This window comes from Copadichromis virginalis, linkage group LG12, assembly GCF_057382275.1.
Source record: "Copadichromis virginalis isolate Kocher_CV1m ecotype Utaka linkage group LG12, C_Virginalis_male_GT1.1, whole genome shotgun sequence".
Taxonomy (NCBI): domain Eukaryota; kingdom Metazoa; phylum Chordata; class Actinopteri; order Cichliformes; family Cichlidae; genus Copadichromis; species Copadichromis virginalis.
This window is the reverse complement of record NC_140629.1, coordinates 22404841-22423248: the sequence shown is the minus strand read 5'-3', so window position 1 is coordinate 22423248 and position 18408 is coordinate 22404841. Positions and strand designations below refer to the sequence as shown.

At 40.9% G+C, this 18408-nt stretch overlaps 4 protein-coding genes across 5 annotated transcripts; 1 reads left to right on the top strand and 3 right to left on the bottom strand.

The window, feature by feature from the left end:
* Nucleotides 1–790: 790 nt before the first annotated feature.
* Nucleotides 791–3885, top strand: LOC146697017 (eukaryotic translation initiation factor 4E-binding protein 1-like). Its single transcript, XM_085475436.1, has 4 exons — nucleotides 791–979; nucleotides 1097–1266; nucleotides 3357–3545; nucleotides 3716–3885. Exons 2-4 carry the CDS (start codon nucleotides 1131–1133, stop codon nucleotides 3745–3747), a joined length of 357 nt encoding a protein of 118 aa, XP_085331562.1. The 5' UTR covers nucleotides 791–979; nucleotides 1097–1130; the 3' UTR covers nucleotides 3748–3885.
* Nucleotides 3886–7088: 3203 nt separating this feature from the next.
* spaw (southpaw) lies at nucleotides 7089–9186 on the bottom strand. The gene is made up of 3 exons (XM_085474163.1): nucleotides 8720–9186; nucleotides 7520–8337; nucleotides 7089–7422 (listed from the first exon to the last, which is right to left on the bottom strand). Exons 1-3 carry the CDS (start codon nucleotides 8985–8987, stop codon nucleotides 7270–7272), a joined length of 1239 nt encoding a protein of 412 aa, XP_085330289.1. The 5' UTR covers nucleotides 8988–9186; the 3' UTR covers nucleotides 7089–7269.
* A 192-nt stretch (nucleotides 9187–9378) lies between these two features.
* On the bottom strand, nucleotides 9379–13126 carry dguok (deoxyguanosine kinase). The gene is made up of 7 exons (XM_085475435.1): nucleotides 12532–13126; nucleotides 12333–12442; nucleotides 12040–12239; nucleotides 11793–11940; nucleotides 11595–11710; nucleotides 10075–10174; nucleotides 9379–9856 (listed from the first exon to the last, which is right to left on the bottom strand). The coding sequence occupies exons 1-7, from the start codon at nucleotides 12779–12781 to the stop codon at nucleotides 9830–9832; spliced, it is 951 nt and encodes a 316-aa protein (XP_085331561.1). The 5' UTR covers nucleotides 12782–13126; the 3' UTR covers nucleotides 9379–9829.
* A 1687-nt stretch (nucleotides 13127–14813) lies between these two features.
* tcn2 (transcobalamin II) lies at nucleotides 14814–18356 on the bottom strand. 2 transcript variants are annotated; one of them, XM_085475426.1, is made up of 10 exons: nucleotides 18272–18356; nucleotides 17913–17983; nucleotides 17291–17480; nucleotides 17020–17189; nucleotides 16581–16733; nucleotides 15971–16143; nucleotides 15704–15878; nucleotides 15434–15614; nucleotides 15239–15357; nucleotides 14814–15144 (listed from the first exon to the last, which is right to left on the bottom strand). In XM_085475426.1, exons 2-10 carry the CDS (start codon nucleotides 17968–17970, stop codon nucleotides 15083–15085), a joined length of 1281 nt encoding a protein of 426 aa, XP_085331552.1. In that variant the 5' UTR covers nucleotides 17971–17983; nucleotides 18272–18356; the 3' UTR covers nucleotides 14814–15082. The 2 variants fall into 2 exon arrangements, with proteins under 2 accessions (XP_085331552.1, XP_085331553.1); XM_085475427.1 differs by having other exon boundaries at nucleotides 17913–17980; nucleotides 18272–18353.
* Nucleotides 18357–18408: the final 52 nt, after the last annotated feature.

Here is an 18408-nt window from a genome sequence, read left to right as displayed (position 1 = left end):
ATCTTTTTTTTTTCTCTTTTTGTGACACATCACATATGTTTTAAAATCTCCCAGTATGTATTAGAGTTGATTTTGACATTTGATGGTCACGTTTGAGGCTTGTAGAGGATCGGTTCTGCAACTTCCTGATCTTAGGTTCCTCAAACCTTTAAGCTAAAGGTTTAAATTTTAAGGCTTCTCAGTTGTGGAATCATCTGCTAACACCTTTTCTTCTCATTAAAAAATAAGAAAAAATGCATTTACTTCGGAATTGTCCTTCAATCCCGCAATTTAGCAAAGAAACAATTTTGCAGGAATAATAGTATTTTTTCACAAACAAGGTGACTCCCATTATTATTATTTACTTTGGGCATCTATTCCTGAAGACCGCTTTATTGATTTTCACGCTCATTAGCTCATCAGAACTGCGCAACATCTATTTTAGTCTCATATAAAACATTTCCATGCATGTTTGCACGTGTTTCAATAAATCAGTACACGTATTTCCATTTTTTCAAGCAAAATATAGAAGAGAAGCGAAAAAGAAACGAGTGCTGACCCAGGAATTGCACAGGACAGTATGTATGTTATCATCTTATTAATGTGTCTATTGTCTGTAAATAATGCTGTTCGACTTGTTTTGAAAAAACACCTTTTAAAAAAAAAAAAAAAAAAAAAAAAAAAAAAAACAACGTCTTATTATGTTGTTTTTATTATGACAGTTACAGCCGGTGAAGTTTTGAACATCGCAGAGTGCGCAGTCCTTTAGTGCCAGCAGGGGGCGCAGTTGGCTGTTTTTTGTGCACCTCTGGAGCCTTCTCTCCTGCAGCCTGCTGTGTTGTTTTGTGTGCATGTTGAGGCAGGCAGAGTGAGAGCGGAGGAACGTGTGCTCAGGTCCTTTTAAACAAAGATCCTGGACACTAGTTCGTGTGTGTGAGTGCTTGATGTAATGTGACTGTTTTAGGTCCAGCCTTCCACTGTTTGCACTTATGAAAACGAGGTATTTATTTTTATTTATCCGACAGTAGTCATTTAGTTGAGTCAAAGCCATACCCGAAACCCCGGCTCGGCGTGGCTTTATAAAACCAAGACTTTGTGCTTGTTTGATGTTAATTAGTTAGTTAGTATTAGTTTATTGTAGTTGGGAGAAGATGTCCACCGATTGCCAGAAGACCACTGCTAAGGCCATCCCGTCGATCAGGAGGGTGACGATCAACGACGCGGAGCACATGCCCCACGACTACTCCACCACCCCGGGAGGGACTCTGTTCAGCACGACCCCCGGCGGTACGCAGTGTTGCTATTTGTCATATTCATTCAAGAGTGCCGAGGAGATCTGCTCTGACTCCCGGACACACATGACTTGTACTCTTATCCACTTTGGAGCCGTTCTCTCTGTCTGCAGCTTAGGCTAACTCCATGAGGTCTGCTGTAGCTCTGCTAAGCTAACCGCTAAAGCTAGCGAGCAAGTGTTTACTTGAAAAGAGGAAATGCAAAGAAATGCGGACTCTGAAGTAATGAAGGAACAGGTTGTTTAGACATGACGGTCTTAATTAAGATAGTGAGAGTCTGTCTGTAGCTTAGCTGCAGTCTAAAGTTTGGTTTCTACGCACTGCTGTCACACGGTCAGCCAGCAGAGCTGCTCCACCTTTGGTTTACTGTAGAGATCATTTAAATTCCTCTAGAGGTCCCTGCTTCTGAGGGCTGTCCACCTAAACCTGCTGCAGACACGAGGTTTAACTCAGTAAAGGTAATCTAAAGGTTAGAGTAACACTGTGTAATTACACTAAAAGGTGTCACTTCATCCTTTTTCCAGGGTTTTGTGCGTCACAGTGTTAATAACTACCTTATAAAAGTAACACTGGGTCATTATTAAACGGATATAACTATTTTTAAAAACCAGTATCAAACTGCTGCGATGATTTATTTTCATATTGTGATGTATTCCCTTAATTGGTCAGGACACATTTCTTTTAAGGGAGATTATAAAGAATAGTATAGTAGAAATATATTTATATCAATGCAGGTAGCATATTTAGCAAAAACGTTTTTTTTAATATAGCACATTTCATTACATGTAACCTCAATGTGGTTAACAAAGATATTATTATATATATATTTCTACACTTCATATAAAATAAGGTATTAGCACTAATGTTTCTGGCATATTACAGGTATTGTAAGCACACAGGTGGTGTGCAAGCATACGTTGTGGTGTACAAAAAGTGACAGCGTGCAGTGAGCTATGTTTAGTCTGGTTCAGTACATGTGGATCTGACTCAAGTGGATGAGTTAAAGAGTCTGATAGCAGCAGACAGCAAGATTAAATAAATCATTTGCTGAAAAAAAGAAGACACAATCATACCTGTGCAGGTTTATGAGGCTTTATGGCAGTGAAAACAGCATAAACAAAACAACAGCACCTGTTAAGTGTAAGCCCAGGTAAATAAAGAGGATTCTGAATATGTGCACAGTTGTAGTTGATCTCAGATCAGCAGGCAACTTGTTCCAAAGAGCAGGACCCCAGTAATGAGAGCAACCTCAGACTGAGGTCTGACTCTGGGAATAGTTACAAGATCTGCACCAGATGAGCAGGGCATGAACCGGTGAGAGATTTGTGAGATAACAGAAGGATTTAAAAAGCAATTCTATATTGTACTGGAAGCCAATGAAGGGTTTTCAGTACTGGGTAATGTGGTCAGATTTCTGTGTAGCTGTAAGGAATCTGGTTGAATGACCTGAAGCTGCCATGTTGATGATTTGGGCAGTCCTGAAAATAGAGAACTTGTTAGGCGAATGTGCAAATATAACATACTGCCTTAAAAAGGGCACATGTTCCTTTTGCACCAAATGTTAAAACTGTGTTTATTAACTGTACACTTTGCTGTTCACAAAGCTTTTCGTCACGAAGCTTTTCTTCAAGTTTAGTTGCGTTAAATCAGAAAGTAAGTCAGTTGGTTCGTTATCACAACTGGAAGCCATCACATCACTGCCAAGGAGTGTGTGTGTGTTGTGTTCATTCAGACTGGCTCATTGTGCGACAGTATACATAATATACAACAGCTGAAGCGTTACAGATCATAACAACAGCCGTAAGAGAGCAGCAGCATAATTAGTAATAACATTGCCACATATATGCTGCAACGTCCTTCTAGTTACTGCGTGAAGATCAGGTACAGACAGCAAGATTTTGAAGAAATGCCTGTTTTCATATTGTAATCACGTCTATCGTGGCACACAGGTCAAGTTAAAATACAGGAATTTGATGAAGCAGCTGATCCCAGTCAGTGCGAGTGTGGCCTCAGTGCTCTGTTTGATCTCTCAATGCTGCGCATCTGATAATCATCCTTCATTTTTCCCACCTACGAACACAAAAGGTACCAGGATCATCTACGAACGCAAGTTCCTGCTGGACTGTCGCAGTTCTCCGTTGGCCAGGACCCCTCCTGCCAACCTGCCAGTCATTCCAGGAGTGACCAGCCCTGCCTCCAAGGACACCAGCAAGAAGACTCAAAATGGAGAACTACTGAACAACAACACCGCTGCTCCGAACAGTAGCGCTGCTGGTATGTTCACACCTATACACACATCACAGGATGGATGTTGCACTTAAAGTCCATCCATCTATTTTCTGCATTATGATGTAGAACCCATGCAAGCAATACAGCAATGAAGCCTACAAATCATCATCCATCTCCACCCTACATTTATTGTTTACTTATTTTTCTTTTCAAAGGTGATGACGCACAGTTTGAAATGGACATCTAGGTGAAGCCCAACAAAGTGCTGTGAAGACAGGGGTACCGTCTCCTCCCCTACCACCACCTACTCCATGTAGACAGAGGATCTTATCTCTGACGGCCTCATTTTTTGGCTCTGTAATTACACTTTCACTGTCTGCCTCAAGGTTTCGGCCTGGTTTGTGTGTAACAAAAAGTGTGCCTTCAGGTAGTGGCTGCGAGTTTAAAACGAACACTGAGAAGTGCTTAACACCAACAATGCCTCAAACAAGTCAGTGAAAATGAGAATCGAATTGTCCGAATTTCTAACCATTCCAGAACGGTTTTCACTCGATGTGCTTTTATTTCAGTGCATTTCGCACAACCTCTCTTTAGATACGGTCTTCCAGTATTGCTCTCATAAACGAGCGCTTCACCTGAAGTGTAAAGAATGTAAAACAGAAATTTGTTGATGACATTTTGAATCAGATATTTCGCTATTTTAGGGTGATTTTAAAAAAGAAATTAAAGCAAACACCATTCAGACTTTATCTCTGCGTCATGTGTTCACTGAGTCTTTCTGTCAAATCCGTTGTTTGTTTTTTTAACTTGAATGGCGCCATCTGAACTTAAATAATGCTTTTGTTTCGTGTCAGCGGTTTAGATGTTTAAGTGAAAAGCTAATGTACATTTCAAAGTGACAAGTCTTGCAGCCTGCTGCACCTCCTGCGTCGCTCTGGTTCAGAGGAATTCCACGTGGAGCTCGCAGGAGGCTGATAACCTCAGTCAGTGGGCTGTTTACAGAGAGGTCAATATGCAACTGTACAACACATCAGGCAGGAACTCCTTCCTTCCAGTCAACATTTACGATTCCACTTCTGTCACTGGCTCACTTCACTGTGAAGTGCTTATGAATAAAAGTGCCGGAATAGATGGTGTTTCACTGAACTTATTGTTTGATCTAAAAGATGTTTCACATTTTTAAATTCTTGCATTCAGTAATGTGCGAAGTTTAAAGCCAACACTCATTTCTTTAAGTTTTGATTCCAGACTTTCTTATAACGTTTTAAAATGCTCTTGAACAAAGAACCAGTTTTAATTTGTGTCTTTTGGCACTTTGTTAAAAGCTTTTGTTACTAAAACAGATTTCAGTTGTCTCGATGAAAAATCCCAAAGATAACACAGTTTAACAGCCTGTGTTAACATTGTATTTTTTGCACCAACAAAGTTATTCCAAAAGAGCTGAAAATTTAGTATTTCTCTGCGTGGTGTCCAGAGCTTTAAAGAAATTTGATAAAACTGAACACGTAAAGGACAAAACAAGAAGTGTCAGCCCTAAAAAAAATATTTTTTACAACAAATAAACAGTATCTGAAAGTAATGTTCCCAAGAAATAGATAATCTAGCAAAAACCTGACGCAGAGATGTATCTGACCCTGCAGTTAATCCATCTACCGTCCACTGAAGCCTCATCGGGAATGATCTCAGCGGAAGGCGGCTGTGAAGAAGCCATTATTTAAGAAGGGAAGTGGAGGAAAGGCTGTGGTACAAGAAGTGGACTGAAGATCAGTGTCAACAGGGGTGACAGAGTGATAAATACAGATTTCTTGGTTCAAATCGTCATCACTGTGTACGAAGGAGGACAGGAGAGTCCAACACTGAGTGTCTACAGCCATCTGTGAAACAGGGTGGAGGCTCTGTCATGGGTTTTGGAGTTATGTGTGGTGTTGGAAATCTCATCAAAACAAATCATTCTGAACACAGAAAAGTCCTGTCAGATTTTTTTGATACATTATGGAGTAAAATCAATGCCATATAGAGAAACACACTGTGATACACAATCAGTCACTGACTGACCACAGAGCCCAGACCTCAATAAAACTGAAGCAGTGTGGGATCTCGACAGAGAATATATAAGAAGAGCTTTGAATGTCTTTCAAGAAGCCTGGAGAGATATTCCTGAAGACTAAAGAAATAACAAGAAAGCTGCCAAAAAGGGTTCGGGCTGTGTCAAAGAATAAAGGTGCTCATAACAAATATTGACTTTCAAATTCGTTAGAATTCAGTTTTTTGCTGCTGGATTTGTATGTGTGTTTGCATGTAGCCTTAATGCAAAAATCACTGCAACTGTTTCCCACTGTCCTCGCCAAATATGAAGAAATAAGGGGTGGTGCAAGACTTTTGCACAGTGCTGTAGCAATGAAACACTCTTTCGTTATGAATACTCTTGCATGTGCGGAACTGCACAAATGCGTTTCTACTTTCAGCCTGTGGTGTAAGCGGCTCTGTAGAGAATCATCATTAGAATAAATATAAATAAAGCTCAAATCATTGAGTGGATTAAAAAATGGATGCGCTCCGGGTTCATTTGTAGTGAGTACAAACAAAAGGTCCTGATTGCAAAACTTACCTCTGCAAAAAAAAAAAAAAAAAAAAAAAAAAAAAAAAAAACAGGAAAGAAAAGAAAAACACGTGGACAAATCCTGAAATACTACTCGGTCTGGTCTTGGGTGGATGTGTGGTTGAATAGTTTCAGCTGATCACTTCCAGTCCGGCCTGTCTTTCCTCCACAGTAGCGTCACCCTTCAGGTGCAGTCTTTCCACTCCCTCCCATGAATGATCTCCTTGTCACCTTAGCTTCCTGGCTGTCCAACCCCCTCCTCACCAGGATAAACAAGTAGTACTACTGCCTTTTCTCACCCACCGGTCCATCCTTCAGTGTGGTTTGTGTTGTTCCACCCAGCGTGCCCGGCCAGGGAGGACGACGCTAATGACCTCTGATGATGTGTGCACTTTAACAGGACCAAGATGTGGATTGCGGAGGTGAGAAAGGCCAATATACTAAGTTGCTGGCTGCTAGCAACGGATTAAGAGGTGGATGCACATTCTGCCTTTTATTTGTTAACCCAAACAGATCTGTCATCCGAGGAACATTAAGAACAAAGTGTGCCCGTTTAGCTGTGTAGCTACTGCTGGTAGATTTAATGGAAGTGGCAACAAATGAAATGCTATTTAAAGCTTACACCAGATAAACTGGTGGTGCTGATATATATTTGTTTAATTTTTACAAATAAATTAGGCGTGATTTATTTTTTAACTAAATAAATACATTTTCATTTAACTTTGAATTAGGAAAAAAACCTTTGTGACTGTGTATGAGCCTTTTTTAATGTTTAATAAAGGGTTTGTTAAAAATGTTCACCTTATAAATAAAAATATATAAGAACGGGTGAAGAAAAATATTTTAAAACAACATAAAACAGCACACTTCCGTCAAAATAAAAAAAATTTAATATACGTTTCATATTTTATGTACAGAATTTACATGATAATGCATAAATAACACAAAAGATAGAAAAACATTAGTTTATCACCCAGTATGGATGCAATATATATACTTTGAGTCATTTCATCTCAATAACATTGATATTTTAGTATTCATTTATACATCAAAGCAATTAAAAAAACATCTGAGTTAAAGTTTATGGTCGGTTAATGTTCAGTTAATAGACCACAAACAAAGCAGGTTTGTGTGTTTAGGTGTAAGCTGGGGTGGTGATGGGTTGGGGCTTCAGTGGCACCCGCAATCCTCAACAATCATGTCCTCGTGATGCCGCAGAGTCAAATCATCGCTCTCAAAGTACAGCATGGAGAGGGGGCTGAGGCGCGTTGGCACGCAGGACGGGCAGGTCACTCTTTCTGGGTGGTGATGTTTCAAGAGGCTCTGAAAATGAAATAATTTACATGAATAAATGAGCAACTATAGGATTTTTTATTTTGAGGTTTAGAAATAGTTCAGTGAAACTCTTTAATCTGCTTACCTGCATGTATGCATGGTTGGTGGGACTGAAAGACTCGTCCAGGGGTGTAGGGCACTCTCCCTCACAGCGATATGCGTTGTAGCGCTTCGGATGCACAATCCACTCATCCCAGCCGATGTGGTCAAAGTCCACCCACATGTCTACCTTTCGGCACAGCGGTCTCTGGACCTGCTCTGCTGCTGCTGATGGTGCTGGAGCCACAGTAGGTGCAAGTACACCAGCTACTCGCATCCTTTCCATTCTGTTCCTTTTGTGGCGCCGACTTTGAATGTCGCTGCCCTCTTTGTCCATGGACACATACTTGGAGTTCTCCACAGTGTGAATGAGACTGTACGCTGCATGGCCCTCCTTATGTTTGGAGAAGATCACCATCATGACCTGGTTTGTGGTTGGATGGCGGATTTTTCTCTGCCTCAGTCCTAAAGTTGTGAACAGAGACTTTCTGGTTTTTTCCACTCCATCCCCAGCACCACTCCCATACTGAGTCTCAGGCTCTCCCAAAGCCTCTCGGCTCTGCACTTCGTCTCCCTGGTATAGCCAGTATTTTAAAAGACTGGTCACATTGAACACCTTCCAGGAGGACTTTGTGCTGCTGGGCGATGTGCCAAAGCTCCCTAAGAAAAGACGCTCCTCCTGGCACGATGTGTCATCCAGGTCACAGCTCTGCTTCCGGGAGTGATATAAATCCACAGTGGCACGCTCAGAGGCAGAGAAAGCTGGTAGTCTGATCTGCAGCTCTGCCAGCTGGACAAGCTCACTGGTAGAGATGGATGACATGTCAAATGTGACGGTCCACTTTTCGCCCTCTTGATGGCAGCCTGAAAATGAGACACGCAAGTGAGACTTCAGATTGACACACTGCAGTCTGGGATGAATCTGGACAAACCAGATCTGTGGACAAATGTCAAAACACTGGAGTGAGAGGGTGAACAGGACAGGATGTGTATTGGACCCCCCTGTGCAAGGACGTCTGAGGGCTAATATACAACCTCCCCACATAAAACAGGGCAAGCCTTTAAAGTTCGAATAAGCACTTTGACACTTGCTGGGTCGTAAAAGGGAGGGTCTGATAGCACAGACAATCGACCAGTCAATGAGCTCCTGGAGGATTCAGTGCACAGAGAAACCAACTCATACATTAAATAGCAAATTTAACAACCAATGAGCAACATGAAAAACATAATTCAGCTGTTTACTCACCTCTGGCCATCAGGCTTTTGACAGAATCAAAACTGTGCACTGACAGGCTGTCGCTTTGTGCAGTAACATCGCTGACAGCTACAGATGAGGAGGAATCAGCACTTCTGAAGGAGCGATACAGCTGGATCATGTACAGAGGGTATCCTCTGCGATGATCGGTTGACAGATTTCTGAATGCCAAACTGCTCTCGAGTCCCGTGTGATATCTGTGGCCCCGGGCAGAAGAAACCACTCCAAAAGCACAGATGAAGACTATGAGGACTTCCATTTCAGCTGAAACTCACAAAGTGAACACCGGAATGAGAAGAGAGAGAAGCAGAGATCTCCTCCTTTACTCCAGCTGCTCTCAGGCTCAAATGATGCTCTGAGCAGACGGAGCTCCAGGCAGGCCTTTTATAGCCGCCAGCTGCCCTTTGATGACCCCTGGCCACTCCAGGCATCCGAACAGCCCCTCTGATCATCAGAGCACATCAGAGGGCCAGAAAAAACAGAAGAAGAAAGCATTTATCCAAGGTCATTGTCCCATCAAATGAACTGTTCTTTCAGAAATCAATTTAAAAACAATTAAAATCTTGCACAGCAACTCGCACCTTTCTATTTCCTTAATGCAAATAAAGTTTATAAGAATAAAATGACTAATATAAAATGACAACTCAATGTTGAAATGTAAAAACATGTTTTATTTATTAACAAGCTGCAAGAAACATTTGTCTTAATTGCTTCCAACGAGTTAGGATTATAAATATGTTTATAAAATAGTACACAGACACACACTGTGTGATTTCAGTTCTAGTACGGATTAGTTTATAATTTATAGAAGCTGTAAAAATGTGCTGACTCAGAGAGACAGCTCCAAAGACATAAACAGTAAACTACAGTTTAAGAGGTAACGTTCATAACTGCAAAGTGTGTTTCAAAAGTAACCAATAGTACAAGGTTTTAAAGTAACACATTCATATCCAAAAAAAATGTCAGGGTTTCACATTATATGGTCCGGAAGCTCATCAAAAAGAGGTCTGTGTATTAATTTATATAAAGACTTTATATGGAGGTCTGACTGGTCTGACTGGTTTCATCTGTTTCCCACTGTGCTGCTGCTGATGGCTCCTCTCATAAAGCATCAAAGAAGTTCTTCACCTGTGGACAAACAGGCATACTAGGATCACAGCATATCAGAAACACATTAAACATCATCCATACAAAAACATGTCAGCTGACTGGCTCAAACACCCTCACATGCCCCACCCCAGGGTGGAAGATTGTGATTCGCAACATCAGAGCAGTGCCCTCGTGTGGTTAACTCTGGCACAGCACCTTTTAGGAATAAATGCCATTCAGTAGGTATTCAAGCACACCTTTGTGATAAACTGTTCCTGCACCTCTGGGTCACTCTTAAATTCCACGCTGGCATCAAGTTTTAAGACGGGTATCTGCTTCAGCTTCTCAAAATGGATTCTGAAAGGAGAGAACAAAGCTGTATTATTATGACATTAACAGCAGACCACACACTGCTGCACCGTCAGCTGTTCACAGCAAACAGCTGCAAGGAACCTGAACACAAGCACTGTGCCACCACCAGAAAGTTTAGACCAGCTAGATATCACTACTTTGTGTAGCTTCTCTTTTTTACTTGTAAGCATAATGGAGAGGGAGACTAACGGGATAGCGGGCTATCTCCAGCTTAAAGTCAGAGTTCTCAGTATCACAAAGGCGAGTCTCTTTTTACCTGGCTACATCGCCATGCTAACCTACACTGAGCACATACCACATTCAGAGTTTCTCATTAAAATCACCTGGAAGTGCCACAATTTTCACTTATTTGTTTCTTTACAGCTTTGAGTGCAATGCAGAGTGCTGGGGGAACATGTTTTACCTTAGTAACAAGGTGGAGCTAACTGTGCATGACAACTGGTAACTGGATGCAAGTATTCTGTTGGTCATGCAGAAAATGTATAAAGGTCTTTACGCTTGACTCTAATTTACTTTTGCAGCTAATAGAACGCAGGACATGTTTATTTAATAGACCAAATTAACTTCACCTTATGTTCCAGAGCTCTAATGTGTCTTTTGTTCCATTTTTCTCCCCTCACCTCTTGTGGGAGATGACCGTGCTTCCCTGAGCCTGGTTGTGCCAGAGATTTCTTCCTGTTAAAAGGAAGTTTTTTCTTTCCACCATCACCAAGTGCCTGCTCATAGTCTGATTGTTGAAATTTTCTCTCTATTATTGTAGGGTCTTTACCTTACAATACAAAGTGCCTCAAGACGACTGTTGTGATTTGGCATTATATTATAATTATTATTATATTTAAAAAACTGAATGATCACCTTAAAAACAAGAGTGCCCTCAGCATTAAAATATATCTATTAACTCATATTAAAAAATAAAAAATTCTTAACACTGTGTTAATTCACCAGATTAACGATTTTCTGCAGCATTAAAGTCTTGTCTTATTTGTCACATTTTACTGTTATTTTTGTAACACTATTTTATGAATATCATCTGATAACATCCGTGATTGGAGTAAGTGCCACTTATAGGGCTCTTTCTGTGTGGAAGAGGAATCACATGATGCCTGAAACAGCCTGGCTTTGTTGAACTTCTTTCGTAGTACACCCCTCTGGTTAGGCGTGCGCCATAAATTACAATGGCAATAAATCACATAATCCAGAAAATCTGGGGTTAAACCTTAAATTATGTCACCAAGCCCCAGGCCCTTCTTCATTGTACAGTTGACCCCCGGTATTTGCAGGGTTGAGACCCCCTGTAAAAAGGCTTATAAGACCAAATATACCTTAAAGTATCACCCCAAAACAGCCAACAGCACTGGAAAAAGTCAAAAGATAATCAGAGCTGTGTAATCTTATTCTCACTCACTCGGTCGTTTTCTCAACCAGCCACCTCTCATGTTGAGAGTGCAACTTATCCAGATAATCCAGCTTCACGCCCTCCTCTTCTGCTCTTCCCCGACGCTGCAGGCGCTCCATGCATTTCTAAAAGACATGCAAAACTGTTTGTGTGACACTAAATTACCTTCCACTCAGAGCACAAAATACTGAATTTCATGTGCCATACCTCTGGTGGGGCGCTGAGGTAAATTATGCCCTCTAGCTCCACCTGGTGTCCAAACTGCTCCACCAGGAGGGAATGCCAGTCCTGGTAGACAGCCCATTCTGTAGTGTTGATACATCCCAGCTCAAACATGTTCAGAGCAAAGATATATCTGAGAAAACATAATACAGGAGAATTAATTTTCATTATATCCTTGTCAAAATTTTGCTTATTTTGTTGAAAATACTTCTGGTAAATGTGACTCACTCACCTATCGCTGTAGACTGAACGCTCATACACCTGGACAGGTGTTCCCTTTGACTGGAGGAGGCGTGCAGGTGGAGGCTGCAGCTGTGTTCTGAGCCGGCTCATGCAGGAATACGTCTGGAACGTGTATGACCAGCGCTGAGGGTCCTGGTACATCATCTGCAGCAGGTTGCTGACTGTGGTCTGTGGGGGCACACCTTGGCCCTGTCAAAGACACGAGCAGACAAATGTAAGCTGCATTATCCTGCCTTCCTTTAATTTGTGTAACAAAAAAGATGAAGATGTGAATATACCCACCTTTGAGGTCTCACTTTCAATGTTCTGCCACTTGCTGACAGGTTCTGCCACCACCTCCCAGTCTGCACAAGCTGACTGCAGGAGTTTCGCAAAGGTCGATTTTCCAACAGCTGTTATTAAAAAGCAGGTAATGCAGGAGATCAGCACAGAGACATACAACAGGAGATTCGTCTAACTGGGACAATCTGTAAACTCTTACCGATGTTGCCCTCGATAGAAACTCTCCTCACCCGAGCTTTTGCATCCGCAGCTGAACCTGACAGACACCTCGAAGAAAATAAAGTGAGGCTTCCTCTCTTATTTGCCATAGCTCTCAGTACGGCTGTGTATCCACCTCTCATCAGGGAGTCAGAGCTCTTCCACTGGATGCATGTCAATCTTCTGACCTGTGTGAAACCTGCTCGCTGATTATATATGCTGAACAGAGCGTACCGACAAGGCGCAGACATCCCGACAGGTAGTACAACTATACCGGAAAATCACATTAACCCGCAGGTCATTCGGTGGGTAAATGAGTTACAGAACCTGTTATGAAAGTTTGCATCAAGTTAAGACAGACGTTAGCTGAAAGCCCCACGTGAGGTAAGCTCGAGGAGCGTTCATCAGTAACCACAGGAGAGCTAATGTTATAGCGGTGTGGATGCTAACACCGCTATAATGTTGAATTAATGGTCAACGTCCGTTTAATTCGGGTCAGGGAAAAAACCAAAAACGACTATTACCGGCTCAAAACACATGCTACAAACAGTAGCGTTAGCAACGAAAACCACTTCCGGCTCACGTTGTGTACTTTCGCAATAAAAGCATTTCAATATTTTGCTTAGCATAAACAACGAGGTTTGTGTAAACTGACAGCACAGTTTGAGGTGGTGACTACTTATAAATGCATATGTGTGATATATATATATAATATATATATATATATATATATATATATATATATATATATATATATATATATATATATATATAGTAATACAGTTATATTTAATTATTACAAATATTTTTTAAAAATATTAAATGAGTATATAAATGTACATTCTCATGTGACAACGCGAGTGTTTGTTTATTTATTTATTTATTCTTTATTTATTTTTCACACAGTGAAATTTTCATACGCATTTCAACCTCGGTGCTTAGCGTTTTTTGGGGGATTTGGGGTTTTTTTGGGCGGTGGGGGTACTTACATTCGTCATGTTCGTGAGGTTTGTTTTTATTTTAAATATGTATATTGTAGGTTTTCTTAGTTTTCTGTTTACATGTACTGAGAGATTTGCACTGGTGTAATCTCGCTAAATGGCCAAGAAATTCCCAGTTTACGAGATTTAAGTTTAAGTTTCCTGTCCAGTTAGCGTAATCCGGTAGTTTGTATTCAGTGTGTCTACAATAAAGTAAAACAAACAAACAATCAAAAAAAAATCAAAATTAAAGATAATTATAAAATAAATAAACTATCCTGTGTTCGTGTGCCTTTGTAGAAAAACTTGTTTGATTTCATCAGCACAGGGTATGAGGGCGCCAGCATTAAACTCAAACTAAACAAAGATGGTTACATAGGTCTCGATGCATGTATAGGCTATTAAAAGGGAGAGTGTTTCACTAAACCTGATAATGCATTTTTAAATGGACTCCATCAAAACACATCACTTGCTGACAAACAGCATGCTGATTGCTGCGGAAATCAAAGATAACCTGAAACACCAACAAAAGTCACTTCTTTAATTTTCTTGAACGCCTGTCAGAAATTCTTACCGTCCCATAGTGTTGCAAAGCACCATTTCTTTACGCAAAAACGCCTTAAACATATTAAACACTCAACGTAATGGCATTGATTTTTCACGTTGTTGTCACGTTTCAGGACCACGGACAGCACGTGCTTCTGCGTTCGAAAATTAGCTCGTTGCCTGTAATCAGCAGATATTAGTGAGCGTCACACCTTCCCATCACACGCAGACGACTCCACTAGCTTTCTTAGTAAATTTGGCCCATACCCTACAATATATGATGTGCATATGGCCGTAAACTGTAATATAATGATGTTTATATGCAGCCAATGCATGTGGCAAAGGGTCCTCAACCAATCTTTAATAAATAGATACAAACTTTCCTATAAATTATTTTTGCCAGATGAATATGAAAGATGCCATTTTCAACCTTAGTGCACTGACACATCTACTCCAGCCATGTTAACAAAGATTCATGGCACCTGTTTATTAGTGCAAACAACCTAGCCTGTAAGACAATGATTTACCTCAGCAGTCAGCGTGCAGTAACGCAGTGTGAAAGCTAAACAGGCACTACATTTTTTTTTATTCTGCATTTTTATTATTTTATTTTTATTCAAACTACATACTTTTGAAAAGCCATCCAAAAAAATAGAAAATAAATAAATTCAGATGAACTGTCACTGGTTTATACTGTTTGTAACAATATAAAAAGCATACAAATAGATTGTCCTCAAAAAAAGTCTTCAAAAGAGCATAATCACAAAAGTCATTTTATTTGACATTTCATACTAATTATATTATAATCATAAAAACGTTTTCCAAAGTAAAAATATTCCACACAAACTTTGTTGAAATGGCTCTTAATTACACTTTTGTTCAATCTTCATATCTACTTAAAATGCAAACATTCTGTTAAGTAATTGTGGGATTTATTGATATATGATGCCAAGAGACAATTTAGGTGTAATCATTAGTTCATAAAGATTAAAGTGCTGATCATCTAATCACTGATTGGCTGGAACATCAGTAGCTCGTGTTTCTGATGGTGATCCTTTGAGCCGCCTCGATCTTGAAATCACCGACACCTGACAGAGAGACACAGTGAAAGCAGATCAACGAAATCCTCGTTTGTGCGTCATAGTCTAAAGTGTGTTTGCATGCATGTGTGTGTCTACTCACCCTCAGTGAGTGCAGTGTCATTTGAGGAGAGGTGCCAGTATCTGCGGTCACTTTGCCTGGCCTGCTCTCCATTCACCACACTTAAGAAAGGTCCCCACAGGCTGGACTCCTTCTCAAACCTGCCACACAGCATCGTCAGAGACTACTCACTGCAGCCAATCACGCGCAAGGTAAAATACAATTGCATGAACTCACGTGAAGCCAACATTTTCCTCCTTGAGCAGTTCAAGAGCCTCTAGCAGGGAGCTGCCCTTTGGCACATGCACCGAGTAAAGTGCTGCTGCTCCGCTGGATGTCACCACTTCCACCATCACATTCACCTTGACCTGGTTTGGTGAAACCACTACAGGATCTAAGGGCTCAAGCACCAGAGTGTCTGCAGGAAGGTACACATATAACAATGTTAGAATGGCAACAGACACAACCTAAAGTGGCCAAAGAGGGTAGAAATGATGCTGCACATACTATCCTCAGTGAGGCACTCCTTGCTTTTAACTGCCATGTAGGATGTTTGCTGGAGAGCAGGCAGAGTCTGAGAGATGGCCATGGGGTTGTGGTATGCGTTGCTTCTAGCAGCTGTCCTCATGGCCTCCATTGAGGCGGCACACTCTGCAACCTCACTGCCCATTGCTAACAGGGCCTTGAACACATCAAATAAACACACTTCAGCTGCAAAGATATTGCTCTGTAGAAGTCTCTGAAGAGAGAGAGAGAGAGAGAGAGTATCCTTACTTGAACTGCAAGGCCTGTGCTGAATTCATTACCAATATGACCATCAGCCCTGCGGGAGGCTAGAAGCTTCTGCTTGATCTTGCTAAGAGCGGTGTCTAGCCCAGCAGCGTTTTGCATGTGAGAACCAGAGTCCTTCACACACTGGAGTGCCATTCCAGCCATGGCATACGTATCTGAGGAGAAAAATTGGATAAAATATTAGCACAACTGCATCATTACAGCTGTATTCAAAGCTAAAATACAAAGTGAAAAGCTTTTAGCATTTTCACAGCATACTAATGTAGATGTTTAGTGAAAGCTAAGCTAGCACTACAAGAGGTAACCGCTTTGCCAGAGCAAGCTGTGGCATAGACAAACAACTGAAAGCTAAACTGTATGTAGAGCTTCCTGTTAAATATCCATCAGGTGGCCTCAGCTTCAAACTCAGTGGATTTTGATCTGAAATATAACACGGCAGTGAATATATGTTTACTCCATCATGTGTCATCAGCGGTAAACTAAATTATCCTAAAACCATGATTGTTAGTAGGTAATAGCAGGGTGACTCCTGCATCATTATTTCACCTTTATGTTAACAGCTAAAGACACCATTAAGGCATGTTTCACCCACCCACACTCTCAGACTCTCCATGTTTGAACTGCTCATGTTCTGCTGCTTTGATGAGCTTGTTGGTCACATGGTTGTTGACCCTGATGCCGCTCACACAGAGAGCGAGCACACCCAGGGAGTACTGGTAATAGTTGGTCAAAGGGCGGTGGCTGACTGAATGCAGGAGAGAAGAAGCAAATTAAACCAAATTACACTGAACCACAACTTCACAGCAATGTTTGAGAAATTATGAGGCATTTCAGTCTGGATGAAATTAGACAGAAAGTTACTCTATCCCTGCTAAATTCACAAACTATGAAATATGACACCCGTCCTCTACATTAGGTAAACTCTGGTCAGATACTGTAGCACATCAAAGAGGAGAGGATTGCTGAAAAAAATTTATGACAATGATTGCCCTTCAGAAACTAAAAATCAAACAAACAAACAAAAACCTTACAGGCAATGTGCTCTTTCTCCAGCTCCATCTGGTTCTTCAGGTGTGTCAGCAGTGCTTCACTCCTCTCGTTTACAGTGAAGCTGACCGTGTTGAGATCATAGCAGGAGGACTTTAAAGCCAGGTTGTAGAGCGCCAGCACACCAGTCACAGGCTGACTGTTAGAGAGAGAGCTGAGAGGAGGAAAAAAGGCTCAGTAGAGAACATTGGGGAGAAAGAGGACTTCATAGAAAGTGTTTAAGTGTGCATAAATGTGTGTTGTGTGTGTGTGTACCTTTGAATGTCATTGTGCAATTCATTTTTTAGTCTGTTGAGGTGTTCGCTCTCCTTGGCCAGGTTGTGGTTATTGGAAAGGCGTAATGCCAAGTGGACACTGGGGTTAGGAAGTCCCTCCTGGCTCTCCAGAGAGCGAAGGAGATTCTTGTTGAGTGAAAGCAGCAGCTCAGTGTTGGAGCCTTCTGTATCTGGAATTTAACTTTATAGGTTTAAAAAAAAAAGTCACCTGACACAAACAAAACCTATAAGTATCTCTGCTCTGCTGCTGTTGACATTTACATGAACTTTTGAAAGTGTTGCAAAACCATAGCTGCTGCATCAGCAGGACTAATTTACAGAATCATCACTACTGCATTCAACACTCTCAGCAGATCAAGGCCAAAGAGGAGCCACATTCACTGTTAATCCTACACAACTAAGTAAACAAGCAACACAATGTATCACTCACATTCATTAAATACGCAATTGCAACATCTGTGAATGTCCAGACTCGTCAGTAAGTGTATTTGCAAACTGGGTTGCCTCAGAGTTAGTGCAGCTTTAGGAAGTTTAGTATAGTTACGTTTTTTCTTTTTTTTAATTAATTTGTAAAGAGGTCTTTTTAAAGTCGGCCTACTTACCACATGGTTTGGTAGAGGCAAAACCAATCAGTGCTGAGATTATCACCAAAGTTATCATTCTGGATAACCTGCTGGTTAAAACATACAAAAATCAGGCACACAGAAAATGAATCAACTCGGCTAAACAGTTAAAGTTAAAAACAAAAACAGTAAAAGTAAAACAGATATACAGTCACTGCGGGTGATAAAAATGCAAGGATCTTTGAGGAAGGCATGTACAAGTAATAGAAAATAAATATAAAAATAACTCATTTATAGTGACATGGATTGTGTGCCAGCATCACAGCAGACAATAAGTATCACATGATTATAAAATCAAAGCGTTGTTTTGACATATCCTGTAAACAGTAGCGTGTTACCTCCACGGATCGTCCAAAGTGAAAAATCACAGCCGAGTGACGAGACGAGCTGGGACAACAGCTTCTAGTATTTCACTGTCACATGACTGGTCATTTGCAATCATAACGCGAGAGGGTCCCTTTAAACGTCAGCTGAC

What these genes read in the sequence shown, in the direction of transcription:
- spaw (XM_085474163.1), bottom strand. Translation starts at nt 8,987, where the DNA reads ATGGAAGTCCTCATAGTCTTCATCTGTGCTTTTGGAGTGGTTTCTTCT. An exon ending in CAAAAGCCTGATGGCCAGAG is followed by an intron (nt 8,338 to 8,719) that starts GTGAGTAAACAG and finishes TCTCATTTTCAG; the next exon opens with GCTGCCATCAAGAGGGCGAA. An exon ending in CCAACCATGCATACATGCAG is followed by an intron (nt 7,423 to 7,519) that starts GTAAGCAGATTA and finishes TTTCATTTTCAG; the next exon opens with AGCCTCTTGAAACATCACCA.
- LOC146697017 (XM_085475436.1), top strand. Translation starts at nt 1,131, where the DNA reads ATGTCCACCGATTGCCAGAAGACCACTGCTAAGGCCATCCCGTCGATC. An exon ending in GTTCAGCACGACCCCCGGCG is followed by an intron (nt 1,267 to 3,356) that starts GTACGCAGTGTT and finishes CGAACACAAAAG; the next exon opens with GTACCAGGATCATCTACGAA. An exon ending in TCCGAACAGTAGCGCTGCTG is followed by an intron (nt 3,546 to 3,715) that starts GTATGTTCACAC and finishes TTCTTTTCAAAG; the next exon opens with GTGATGACGCACAGTTTGAA.
- tcn2 (XM_085475426.1), bottom strand. Translation starts at nt 17,970, where the DNA reads ATGATAACTTTGGTGATAATCTCAGCACTGATTGGTTTTGCCTCTACC. An exon ending in TTGCACAATGACATTCAAAG is followed by an intron (nt 17,190 to 17,290) that starts GTACACACACAC and finishes TCCTCCTCTCAG; the next exon opens with CTCTCTCTCTAACAGTCAGC. An exon ending in GCACAGGCCTTGCAGTTCAA is followed by an intron (nt 15,879 to 15,970) that starts GTAAGGATACTC and finishes GATGTGTTCAAG; the next exon opens with GCCCTGTTAGCAATGGGCAG.
- dguok (XM_085475435.1), bottom strand. Translation starts at nt 12,781, where the DNA reads ATGTCTGCGCCTTGTCGGTACGCTCTGTTCAGCATATATAATCAGCGA. An exon ending in TTCTATCGAGGGCAACATCG is followed by an intron (nt 12,443 to 12,531) that starts GTAAGAGTTTAC and finishes TTTTAATAACAG; the next exon opens with CTGTTGGAAAATCGACCTTT. An exon ending in AGGAACAGTTTATCACAAAG is followed by an intron (nt 9,857 to 10,074) that starts GTGTGCTTGAAT and finishes GTTTGTCCACAG; the next exon opens with GTGAAGAACTTCTTTGATGC.